The 13,336-nt window shown below is 38.9% G+C and overlaps 1 protein-coding gene across 1 annotated transcript in view; it reads right to left on the bottom strand.

The window, feature by feature from the left end:
* Window positions 1–3,627: 3,627 nt before the first annotated feature.
* The window catches only part of LOC124291720 (calpain-A-like), a 50,381-nt gene continuing 40,672 nt past the window's right edge, over window positions 3,628–13,336 (bottom strand). The window contains exons 12-20 of the mRNA XM_046728791.1: window positions 10,238–10,458; window positions 9,978–10,008; window positions 8,591–8,708; window positions 8,037–8,098; window positions 6,614–6,682; window positions 6,100–6,178; window positions 5,513–5,629; window positions 5,225–5,277; window positions 3,628–4,770 (exon numbers count right to left, since the gene is read on the bottom strand). Coding sequence (XP_046584747.1) covers window positions 4,744–4,770; window positions 5,225–5,277; window positions 5,513–5,629; window positions 6,100–6,178; window positions 6,614–6,682; window positions 8,037–8,098; window positions 8,591–8,708; window positions 9,978–10,008; window positions 10,238–10,458 — 777 coding nt within the window. The 3' untranslated portion in view covers window positions 3,628–4,743. The remainder of the gene's footprint in view (window positions 4,771–5,224; window positions 5,278–5,512; window positions 5,630–6,099; window positions 6,179–6,613; window positions 6,683–8,036; window positions 8,099–8,590; window positions 8,709–9,977; window positions 10,009–10,237; window positions 10,459–13,336) is intronic.

Below are 13,336 nucleotides of genomic sequence, written 5' to 3'. Positions count from 1 at the left end.
GTTTCAGACTAGAGAGTTGGAAAGAACGATAACTCTGGTTTCGAGCGTCGTCTTCTTTTTCAAAGAAATTCAATCAGCGTTACGGTTCAAGCCCATTCTATTTCAAAAGCATGGCGTAAATAAATCTGAACACGAAATCATATTGTTTACGCGAGTTTTACTGGATATTTACATTATTTCATATTTCACATGTCTAAATCCATTGTCCTTTGCAGGGTGAAGAATGAGACTATCACGCCCTAATTGTCATCTACTTACGACCTAGGCTCTCTTCAGTTCCACCCTATTTGGAATCTGACATACTTGTAATAAAATACGGAAAATCTTTTGTTTGAAATTGTTGAGTTTTCTTTTACGCTTCACACATTCAGTCACATAACAACACAGTAGATTGCACAGTATAATCGAAATTCCTTTTTGTGTCAATACTATAATTGGTGCTTAATGAGAGTCTTCTGACATAATTACTAAGACCAATCTCATGGCGATGACTCAAAAACACAAGAATGTTGTTATTGTCTGTTTCTGTGTTTTAACTCGTTTTCTTAACGTTGTCAACAACTTATATCCAGACTATCAAGTGACTGATAACATGAGCAAAGATCTACAGTTCTAGTCTAGGATGTAATCCTTGAATACCATGTATGGTTTCTCCGCGGCAACATTGCTAGAAATACTGCTAAACATGGGCATAAAACACTACTCATTCTCAACATAGTGAAGGTCGTGGGTTCGATCCCCGACCGCGTCATAACAAAAGAAGTTAAAATATGGTACTTGTTGGTTCCTGCCTGGCGCTCGGCATTAATGGGTACAACAAGGACTGGTCGGCTCGGAGTCAGTATAAAGTGTCTGAGTGGGGTATTCATGCTTCACTGTGGCATGGTATCTCACTGAGCTAGCACTATAAAACCAGCTTAAGTCTGGGCTAGTACAAGCAGCCGCACATACACATACACACGCATGCACGTCGTCATATGAGCGAAATATTCTCAAGCACGACGTTAAACCCAATTTCACCTCACCTCACCTCAACATAGTGATGCTGCAATTCACAATAATGAGGACTTTGTAGAACATGTTATAACAAAAATAATTTGTATATACTTATAATGTACATAATACTCTTTAATTAGTGCTCGAATATTAGTCAGTATATTTGAAAATAACACTTAACGGCAAAATGTACGCAAACACAGAGAGCTGATGCGTTGTCGACGCATTCAGATACAACAGTTCTTTTAACAATGGATGTTTTGGTCAGATCAGGGTTTTTTCAAAGTAGCCGATATATAATGTTAAAAAATATGTTGTTTTTTAAATAAATGACCAGAATAGACCTGGTGTGTACATTTTTTTGCACGACAGTTTATATGAAGTACAATAACCTGTTTCCCTAAGTAAGACCTTATATGAAACCAGGGAGACTATATGTAGAGTATCCCTGATGAAACGTATGTATCAACATCTAAGTGAGCTAAGTACAAAGCGTGAGCTTTTGCATGATTTCACAATACTTGTGTAACCAAATTTCAGGTACCTATAATAGAATATGTGCAATTCTAACAGGCAAGCACGATATGAAATTATTCGTCTTGAATAATTTGTAAATTTTCATATTTGCTTAGATGCTTGTAGAGCTACTTGTTGGACATAGACCACACTAATCTGTTGGAACAAACAATCCTAGATAGACTGACGCAGACAAGAAAATATAGTTTGGCATGAAATGCATGTGGACCCGTTTTTTGTAAATATCTCTTCATCCAATGACCCAATCGATCTCAAACTGTGCAAGTGGATGTTTTGTCAGACAACCTAATCACATTGTAAATCACCGATTTTATGCATTTGTATTAAAGAATCTGTCTATGTAACTGTCAACAAAATCAACAGCAGAACGCAGAATGCTTGCAGAGGGAGGGAGCCAATGACCTGTAACAGCGGCAGTGTTGGGTCATAAAGGTCAACGTTCGTCAATGTAGGTCAGCTATGCACGTGACAGGTATGAAGAGGTGTTCATTTCTAGAAAATAGCCGGCGAATGACATCTCTGATGACCCTGATGTCAAAAGAATCTAACTTTGGATGCCTACCTTTTTGTACAAGGTTTTGTTTATTGGTTGTTGGTTTATTTTTCACAATTTTTAGCACGATGTTCTTTTTCATGCCAAGAGCAAAAGTTGTACGTTTCATGTAATCCGACACCTTATAAATCGGTTTGCTACGTTTGCTCTCTTTTTTAACAAAATTCAACACATTTCTAATTAAACGTTTAGCATCATCTGAATAAGCTTTCATGATGACAGCTAGAAGTAGTCAATGTGAATGATCCAAACGGTCTATCACTGTGCAGTGCACAGGTAACTATCATGAACTGCACGTGCATTGACCTTTATGACCCAACACTGCCGCTGTTACAGGTCATTGGCTCCCTCCCTCTGCAAGCATTCTGCGTTCTGCTGTTGATTTTGTTGACAGTTACATAGACAGATTCTTTAATACAAATGCATAAAATCGGTGATTTACAATGTGATTAGGTTGTCTGACAAAACATCCACTTGCACAGTTTGAGATCGATTGGGTCATTGGATGAAGAGATATTTACAAAAAACCGGGTCCACATGCATTTCATGCCAAACTATACATTCACTAAACTAAATCCACACCATCAGAGTTCGAACCAATAACAAAGCCAGGCTGACTCCAGCACATCTAACTCTCCCAGCTGCTTCCAGCCTGACGGCACACCTGACACAGGTATTTCATACTTAGGTCGCGATCCATAAAGCGTTCGTAACGTTGCGACCTGTCGTAATTCTATACGTTTATGGATGTCGTCGCGCTACGAACGCTTTGTGGATCGGGTCCCAGGTCTTACATGTCGACTGTTATCATTGTTTAAAAAAAACAAACAACACGTTTCAACTCAAATTTTACATGTTCTTGACTATCTAACTAAAATGAATACATCTTACAGATGGCGTCCTAGTTTAAAAATATCTGGTATTTGAATGTAGTCTGTTTGATAGTTGAGTGCGTGTTCTACGCCACTATTAGCCATATTCCAGCAACATACGGCAGGGGCCACTGAAATGGGCTTCACCTATTGTACCCGGTGGAATCCCATTAGACAAGCTCAGACCTAATATTTATCTGCTACATGCACAATATACCGATTTTGTAATGAAACCTGTTTTGCTCTTCATTAATGGAATGGTTATATGATAGTAAAAACATTACAAGTTGTTGTACTCCTGATGATCCTGGTTAGAATTTCTTTTCAGCAACCCATGCTTGTCGTAAGAAGCGACTAACGGGATCTGGTGGTCAGGCTCGCTGATTTGGTTGGCACATGGCATTGTATCTCAGTTGTGTAGATCGATGCTCATGTTGTTGATCACTGGATTGTCTCGTCCAGAGTTGATTATTTCCAGGTCGCAGCCATATAGCTGGGATATTGCTGAGAACGCCGATAAACAACAGCTAAACAAGTTGTGGCAGGTCGCCATAGCCTGAATCGGCTCATACAGTAACTCCATCAAAGGTGTCACGACACAGTTCGACATCTATAAACCATACTTCAATCCTTGGTTGACATCTTGTGGAAAGGATAACATAGTAAGCGTTTTGTGGAAAATAGATTTTATTTTGTATAGAAAATACAAACATACATTTAAACTTTCAAAATTAACACGATTCTTAAAGACAGCGGTGGCTTTTGGATTTCAGGAGTCAGTTTTCTTCTTCCATACTGCAGCTTCTAGAACACTACTTAATTATAACCCCAATATTGGTAGGCCGAATCACTGCACTGACGTTCTTTTTAACACACGAATATACAATATTTACTGTACATATGTTGCACAGTAAGTTCATTTTCAGTTGATTTAGCGGTTCCATTTGAGGCTGACTTGTGAAAACATTCATTGCTTGACACACATGTTTTAGGTACATGCCAGCTGCCCAACAAATACATGTTAAAATGCATGACAAAGAGACGGACGAAATATATGTCAATATATTACGCACTCAAAAATAATTAAATGCATTATTATTCAAAGTGTATAGTGCTATATATAAAGTATTTAAGCTAAAAAGGTGACATCTAACATTATGACAGAAAGTGACACCACCCATTTGTACACAATCATACTGATATGTTTTTAAGAGAGGCATGCATATTTGATACTTTGATATACATGTATAATCATACGGGGCACTTGGAATGGTAAAAGAATATGGTGGCTTTACAGAGACAGATTTAGTGTTAAGTAACCCACTTGCCGTGCACCGAGCAGTGAACATTTCCATCCCTAGATTTTGATATTATTACACTATCACTAAACTCAACTATTTAACAGATTTACTCTGAAATTAGCAACGTTGTAAGTTTTTTTATACAAAAATAACCATAAACCAAAACGTCTAGTTCATGCTCAGCAGTGTTACACAAGGGATCTTTCCCCTTGAATTCAATACCAATAATAACAAGTACCACAGCCATGTCCCCTATATTAGGAATGGAAATAAAAACGTGATTTATTGCTAGATATAATGAAAGACAACCGTTTAGAAATACTGAGGAAATAAAGCAGAATTAATATTGGAAATGAAAAGGAAATGAATTATGCAACTGACATTTTCATAAAACCATTGAAGAGAACATACACTCTGCATCTACATGTCACACAAAGCACTTGTTGACGGCGTTAGTACCCCTGTGACCAACCGCACTTTGAAGTTAGGTGTACAGTGTGCTCGTCAGCCACTGAAATGCAGAAATAAAGAAACATGTAAAGAAATAAACTACACATTAGTAGCTATATATAATTCATTTAATAGTCCGATATGTTGCTCTCTGGGCCATGTGGCCTTTGCCTTCAATAATAAATATAATTTCTGATGGGTTTTTGTTCCACAAACCTCTGTTATGGGTTATATTATTGGCTGCCACCTTAAGGACGATGTACTCTTGCCTGGAACTGATGCATACACATATCATGATGTCTCTATTCATAATGTGGTAAGGGGCGGTGGGGTAGCCTAATGGTTAAAGCGTTGGCTCGTCACGCCGAAGACCCGGGTTCGAATCCCCACATGGGCACAATGTGTGAAGCCCATTTCTGGTGTCCCCCGCCGTGATGTTGCTGGAATATTGCTGAAAGTGGCGTAAAACCAAACTCAGGCAGTCAGTCAGTCATAATGTGGTAATCTCACAGTACCTGGTTTAAGTCCATTGTAACTTTCTGATCCTTTGCATTGTCCTTGAATATATCTGAAAACAAATCACACAATATGTGAAGTTTTTACAAAATGCATCAGCATGTAATATCTTGATTCGAAAGAAGTTTTGAAGCCATCTTTCAGTTAAATATAATATAAAAACAGCAATACGTGATTTTGCATATGAAGCTATTCACAGTATAGTGGCAAGGTTTGTGGTGTATGTATATAGGAGGTAACTCAAAGAACAGTGACATAAACGTGACCACGTATAGCATGCTACTCACAGTACAGTGTCATGATTTTACAGAGGCTCTGGATGAAGTCATCCTCCCTGATAAGGCCATCACGCCCTCCGTATCTCCGCACCACCGCCTTCAGCACCTCAGACCGCACAACGAACCCTGGTGATACAAGAATCTCCTCAGACCACTGACCAAACACAATTAGATGAACATACAGAAACAACATCTGGATGATTACCCATCGTTAAAAACACAATACGCCAAATATCTGTTATTTAAAAGACAATAGATAGTTTAAAAGCAAAAGACGTTTATTCGATAATTAACTAAGTAACGACAAAAGAAAACAAAATTTCAAAAATAGACAACGGCTGTGCTAGATAAGAGTGCATGCTTCAATGTTACAACTTTCACGTACAAGAAACCCAAACTCCTACCACGAAAGATGCCAAACAAGCATAATAAACATCCAACAGTAACGCATCAGGAATTCAAATGATAAAAGGACACTAGGATATCAAGAAAGTAAACGAATTTGAAGTGAGTACCTACTAATTAAGTAAGAAACATTTATGTTCTCGTTACAAGGGCTTTCTTGTTCAGCATTTACTGATATGTTTTCTACTTACCGACTTTCTTGTAAAGCTCTCCCAACTCGTAAGAGTCTATTGACTTCGTGTTATCCACATCAAAGGATTTAAAGGCTCTCTGAAATGGAGGTGACAGTATCTTCATCAAACGTAATAGCTTCCAGCCTGCATTTAAATAAACTGTTATAACAATATACACTGACTAGGTGATATGAAACGCCGTTTGTAATATTTACTGACATTATTACATAGTCAATAATTCAGATACTATTGCTACTTGATAGTTTGTGGGTAGAGTTGAATTATATGAATCATATTCTAAAATACTTATCGTCTAACAGATACAGTATATCATGTACAATGAATCCCCATGAACTTTAAAGTACACATGATTAAACAGAATTCTTCTCGGCAAGCCGCAACTGTGGTCAGTTATCGACAATAGACTCGAACTCTACAGACCTTCATATACATGTATTTTCAATCGCCTTCGGAACTTCGAGTTCGGGTTTCAATGTTTCAGTTTCAAAAGTTTTGTTACACATCGACTTACCGTCCATAGTTTGACAGTGTCCCAGGACTTTCTTGCCTTTGCCAGATCCAACATCCCCTCAACTTCAAACTGACCACGTTAAGGAAAAGTGAAACGTTCAGTCTTATAGAATAATACTCTAATGCCTTTTCAGGAGAGTGTACCATAAATGTACATCGTGGTAAGGTCTTGGCTGTTATAGTGTGAAAATTACAACTGAAATGCTGGTAGTTACAAATAGTGGTTTATCAAGCAAACAAGAAACCAGTGTCTGCAACCTGTGTACATTAAACTGCTTCATGGTGCAGTGTTTGCATGATAGTAAACAGTAGTGTTGGGAATTGGTTGGAATTTCACAATTGATGATTGCTTTATTACCAACGAACAATCATCGGATAAAATTGGTTAGTGTCATTTTTCTGATTTTCCTATCCAGGTTGTTATTGTAGATATGCTACTTTAAAGTGATGACTAATGTATCATGAACATAAACTTCCCGGAGTCTTCAAGAAATATTCAGTCATGATATATATTTCAGTTAGTGAAGTGAGTTTGCGAAGAATTAAACAGGTTTTCAGGCTCTGACAACTTCGAAGATATGTTACATAGTCAAGTATTTTAAAGACTAAAACAGTAGTTCCAAAATCGTTTGTGTTCGATTATGAGAAAATGTGATCGATTCTTGGTCGTTTGGTCACTGCGACCAATCTTCGATTATTTCAATTAATCGGAACACCACTAGTAAACAGTCAGTGCAGGGAAGGGTGGGCACGACCCCAGTTTTCCAATGAACCATATATGCAAGTGTTTATCCAAAACAGGAAACTGAGTTTAGGAACAACCAATGGAATGTAACAGGACAAATAAAGATGTTATGTTGCGTACATTGGCGTGCCTACAGTTAGATCAGGTGTACATTCAGACAATTCCAACGAATCTGTGTTTGTTAAACTTAATATGATTATGTTAACAACTTCCGCCACATTCGGTAGAGCCATTTCTTCAGAGTATTATCTGTTTCACAGTGACCAACGTTGAGTGTCGTCTAAAATTAATCTTACAAAGAAAATGCAGAAAATGATGTTTGGAGAAATTGAAAGTTAAGGAACGTAGCAAGCAAGATTTGTAACCCCTGTTTCATTTCTACAGTATTAGTTGCGATGTATTTATTGTATCGGTGCAAACGTAATTGGAAACCAACCTAAATGAGTTTTACATTTTCAAAGAAGTCACTTTAAACCATTGGTCATTCGTTTTAGACAGAAGCATTACTTGAGACCGCCAGTCCTTACATTCAGCGTGTGTATTCAATATGAATTTAATATGGGCTGTTTAATATAAGTTAAGAATAGCAATATTTAAACTAGTGTATCTGTTTCACGCAAAAATACCTAAACCCATCTTCAGTCATAGTCAAAGCTTTATCGTTTGTTCACAAGGATACATCGTGTAAGGCGATGAGGCAGCGACATGTCTCTAGGCTGTAGCCGTCGCTGGCTCCATACTCTGAAATATAACAAGCGTTCATTCATATAGTCTGTCTCACAGTACCTCAAATACCTCAAACACATCTTTACCCTTAACATAAAAAATTTCTGCAACGTAAAAAAACGCAAAAACAAAACAAATGAAGCAAATCTAGGTTTCCTCGGGTGCGGAATCTCTTACTTCACCGAGATTCCTTTTTAAATTAAATGGAGTTAACTGTTTGCATCGAGATTATAATATTTTCAGTGACTAAGCGTTAGTCTGACAATCATTCTGCATGGCATTAAGTGAGGGTTGGCATTCCCCACGCCGTCCTATGGAACGAGCCGTGCTGCCAAAACATACACTACTTTCTTGTTCAAATTGTCTGAGTGATGGGCGCTACAGGTAGGATGTGACATACTTCACCTTTTCTCTAACACCTGGTGTCATCATTGATTTTCAGTGACCCATTCATACAAACGTTCACCATTATATTACCAGTGGAGTTTGTTGACGCTACATATTTACCGTCTTTCCTTGTGTCACTGAGGATGTTCCGGAGTGAAGAAGCATCTACTCTCCCATCAGATCCGGCGTGTTTCTTGAAGGACGTCTCCATTGTGTCTGCCGTCAAGTCATGGTCATCCTGTCGCCCAACATACAGAGATACTACAGGCTCCAAATGTTTATGATGAAAATATATTACCACCTTCCTGGACAAAAATAGATTCACTGCAATCTACTGCATGTCATAAGAAAGGACTCGACGTTGATCTGGTCGTCAGGCTCCATGACTATGAATGACTACAATGAATTATATAACACCAATGCCACTATTTCTGGTCTTCTGTGTATTACGAACTGTGCAGTATGTGAAATGCAAGCTGCCAACAAACGAAACTATATTAATCCAGAGCTACAGATAACGTTTTGGGTCATTGAGTTATGTACGCGCTTGTGTTCATCTCAATTGGGTACTAGTATACTGATTTTTCTTTGAGTAACCAAATAAATTGTACCCACCTCACTCAAACTCAGTTGGGTGTTTTGTCATTTTACATTAATCGTAAAAATATAACATAGTTTAAATGTTGGTTTAAGTGTTTGTTGTTTATATTTGATCAGTAATATGAGAAACGATAAGAAAGACTGCAAGTTGCCGAGTTCAAGTGCTGAAATAGAACCTCTCAATATACCTTAACATTTTTGTGTGTACGCATGTAAGATCAAATATATTGAGTATTTACAAAAAATCAAGCGTACATGTACGCAATAGACGTAATAGGAATTGAGTTTTCACATGAATTTTTGCGTAATTTACGCAGATACGCAGCTTATCTGTTCCTCTGTAATCTAAATATTCCATCATCTCGAGCAATAAAGTAATGCTATTTTTTGCTTTGGCCAGAGCAGGTGCCAAGTAAATATTGTGACAAACCATATATTCTACCGGACCATGTAAACACCTGATCCTCTCTCATGCAATGGCAGATTAAGCTATAGTAATATGAAACATGTATGGTATAGTAATATACACGATTTAGTTGTTCCTTAACCTCATTTGTGTAGTGTACTTACAGATACCAGCTAAGGGCTTAGGCGGGCAGTTTACTATAACGGCTGGGGTATTACAAATGGGGGCCAAACTAATTGGTACGTACCAGTTTAATTCTTTGATGCTGAACAGAAGCTGGATTATCAACACCATTTATTATTTATTTTTAGTAACGAAATAAGGGTATTTGTTCAGTATTCAAAGCACCTGCTTCTTTATTCGTTGTCATGTGCAGAATTGTCACAACTATACATGATGATGTACTACACTGTACTGTAGTGTACTGTACACTGTACTACATGTACTGTGCGCCAGTCTGAAAAACTGTAAAATTTAACGATTTAGAAACTGAATACTTACTCCAATTGGACCAGTAGGTTCTTCTATTGGACTGAAACAAAAAGATTGTTCGTTTATTGACTAATCGTAGTGGATGTCGTACATTTAAGAATGATCACTAACCGCGATTATATAGTCATCTACATCAATAGTCATCAACACCGAAGATAGACTCATTTGAATGATGATGATATATTTTCGTTGATTACATTATAAAGCTAAAATTTCATTCTTCTGAAAATTTGTGAGTATTTAATGTATTGGCTTTTCCAAAGACTCGCCTTGCATTCGGGGCAACTTCCGCCATGACCCTGAGATAGAACTTGGCTTCACTAGACGACTTGAAGGTAGATGGAACAATGACGTATGTTGCTGGTTCCAACTCAAACCGCAGCGTCCTCTCACGGTAAGGCCAAAACTTCCCCGACGTCTCTTCCAACTGTGGGGTGTACTCGTAGAAGTTCTCACCAGAAAGTCGGTTGGGTTGTCTCCCTTCTTTCAGCTGAAAATTCAATCATTCATTCAGCAGACGACAGAATCATTTAGAGATCTCGACAGAAATCGTGTGCTTTGGTACGTTAGATCATCTTAGTATCAATATCAGGCCTTTCTTGCCCGGAATACCACCGGAGTATCCGTCATTGTGTTCGGCAACTTAGATTACCGTTACACTGAACTCATGTCATAGTAACACCAAATAAATCGAAAGGTTGAAATGGATGTTACAGATTCTATTTGAGTTTAGGACATTGGGAGAATACATTGTATTCAAAAGACATTACATATACATAAAGCGTCCGCTCGTCACGTCGAAGACCAGAGTTCGATTTCCAAACAAACACACACACACACACACACACACACACACACACACACACACACACACACACACACGTAATATTGCTGGAATATTGCTAAAAGCAGTCTAAATGCCAAATGAATTCACATAGATTGGGGTGGGTGACTTGAAATTTTACGATGGCTCGGCATTATTTTATCCATATAGCGACACACTCAGATCAGGACGCAGAAAGGAGCAAAGTATCTGAATTTACTGAGACTGAACGGCCGAATATCTGTAACATTTCCGTTATGAGTAGGCCAAGATGTTCTACGTGGCTGTGAATGACATTATTACCACACACACCTGGCGCTGCCCGTGTTTTGTAAGTACAACCTTGTTAGAAACGGATATTTACGTTCTATATAGTTTGAAAGCGCCCCCACCCACAAGCACTACACCTGGCAGCCATTACGTCTGGAGAGGTAAAATAGGCCACGCAATAACAACCACTTACGCACGCACTGTTACAGGCTTCATATTGACATGTATATTTCGTGAGTCCTTTCATGACCATATATCATTTCTAGAAAATCTGTCCTGAAATGTCATATTTGCATCAATATCTATGTAATCCATATCTTGAGTATAAAACAACAAACAATGAATTGAAATGAAGAATGGACCTCACATTTGTACCCACTTGTAAAATAGAACCCATCCATTCTATATATTGCGCCATATTCTTCTATTCATTCTCTTGTGAAAATGATCACGCAAACGATACATTTGTTCAATTTGTGAAGGAAGACTTGCCGTCAGAAATGCCCTCATAAGAATTACACTATAACTGTGTTACCAAAACGTCACAAGCATCCAAAATAATATATCTACCTACCTACCTACATTTCAAACTGTCGGGCGTAACAAAGTGTCTTACTCGCCAAGCACAGATATCTCTACAGTGGCCGTCTTAAAACAGGTTCCTAAAACAGGCTGTGTGTATTTTCATCCATGCACATGTCAACTAAACGGGTTACCCTACAGTTTCAATGGAAACCACCTGGAGGGTTGTTGCCCTTTAGTTTACAGTGTTTTCCACCAGATGGCGATGCACTCTCTCATCGCATGAAGCGGTGCCAGTACACAATGGTCCTGATATCCATATTATACAATACACTCCATGAACCTGGTGATGAACTCACACCTGTGTGGATGTTGAGAGCGATGAGTCATGGTATGCTTTGGGCACTCGTCTCATGAAGGTACATGTCTTTGTGATGGCTGAGGCTCCCTTACTAAATATGTCTGTTTGGTGTTTAATGCCGCTCCAATATTCCAGCTCCATGACGGCTGTGTGTACATAGTGACGCCTAGATCAGACAATCCAGTGATTGACACCATAAGCATTGATCTACTCAATTGCGTCTCGATGACATGTGTCAACCAAGTCAGAGTACCAGAGTAATACTTCCACTTCAGCATAGTAGGTGCCAGATAAATACTTCCACTTCAGCATAGTAGGTGCCAGATAAATACTTCAACTTCAGCACAGTAGGTGCCAGAGCAATACTTCAACTTCAGCATGGTAGGTGCCAGAGCAATACTTCAACTTCAGCCATAAGTACTTCCACTTCAGCAGTAGGTGCCAGATAACTTCAACTTCAGCATGGTAGGTGCCAGATGAATACTTCAACTTCAGCAGTAGGTGTAGGCGCTTCAACTTGAGCATGGTAGGTGCCAGATGAATACTTCAACTTCAGCATGGTAGGCGCCAGAGTAATACTTCATCTTCAGCAAGGCAGGTACCAAAGTACTGAGTGAGTGAGTTTAGTTTTACGCCATTTTAGCAATATTCCAAAAACATCATGGCAGGGGACGCCAGAAATGGGTTTCACTTATTTTATCTATGTGGGGAATCGAACCCCGGGTTCTCAGTGTGACAAGCGAACGCTTAACTACTAGGCTACCCCACCGCCCCAGGTGCCAGAGTAATACTAGTACTTCATATTCAGCATAGTAGGTGCCAGAGTAATACTTCAAATGGTAGGTGCCAGACTAATACGTCATCTTCAGCATGGTAGGTGCCACATGAAGACTTCAACTTCAGCATGGTAGGTGCCAGAGTAATACTTCATCTGCAGCATGGTAGGTGCAAGAGACATACTTTATCTGCAGCATGGTAGGTGCCAGAGTAATACTTCATCTGCAGCATGGTAGGTGCCTGAGTAATACTTCATCTTCAGCATGGTAGGTGCCAGAGTAATACTTTATCGGTAGCATGGTAGGTGCCAGAGTAATACCTTATATACAGCATGGTAGGTGCCAAAGTAATACTTTATCCACAGCATGGTAGGTGCCAGAGTAATACTTTATCTGCAGCATGGTAGGTGCCAGAGTAATACTTTATCTGCAGCATGGTAGGTGCCAGGGTAATACTTCATTTGCAGCATGGAAGGTGCCTGAGTAATACTTCATCTTCAGCATGGTAGGTGCCAGAGTAATACTTCATCTGCAGCATGGTAGGTGCCAGAGTAATACTTCAACTGCATCATGGTAGGTGCCAGAGTAATACTTTATCTGCAGCATGGTAGGAGGC

The sequence above is a fragment of the Haliotis rubra genome, unplaced genomic scaffold, assembly GCF_003918875.1.
Source record: "Haliotis rubra isolate DU_JTF1 unplaced genomic scaffold, ASM391887v1 Scf5, whole genome shotgun sequence".
Lineage (NCBI taxonomy): Eukaryota > Metazoa > Mollusca > Gastropoda > Lepetellida > Haliotidae > Haliotis > Haliotis rubra.
Note: the sequence above shows the minus strand (reverse complement) of the source record. Positions and strands in the feature narration are given on the sequence as shown.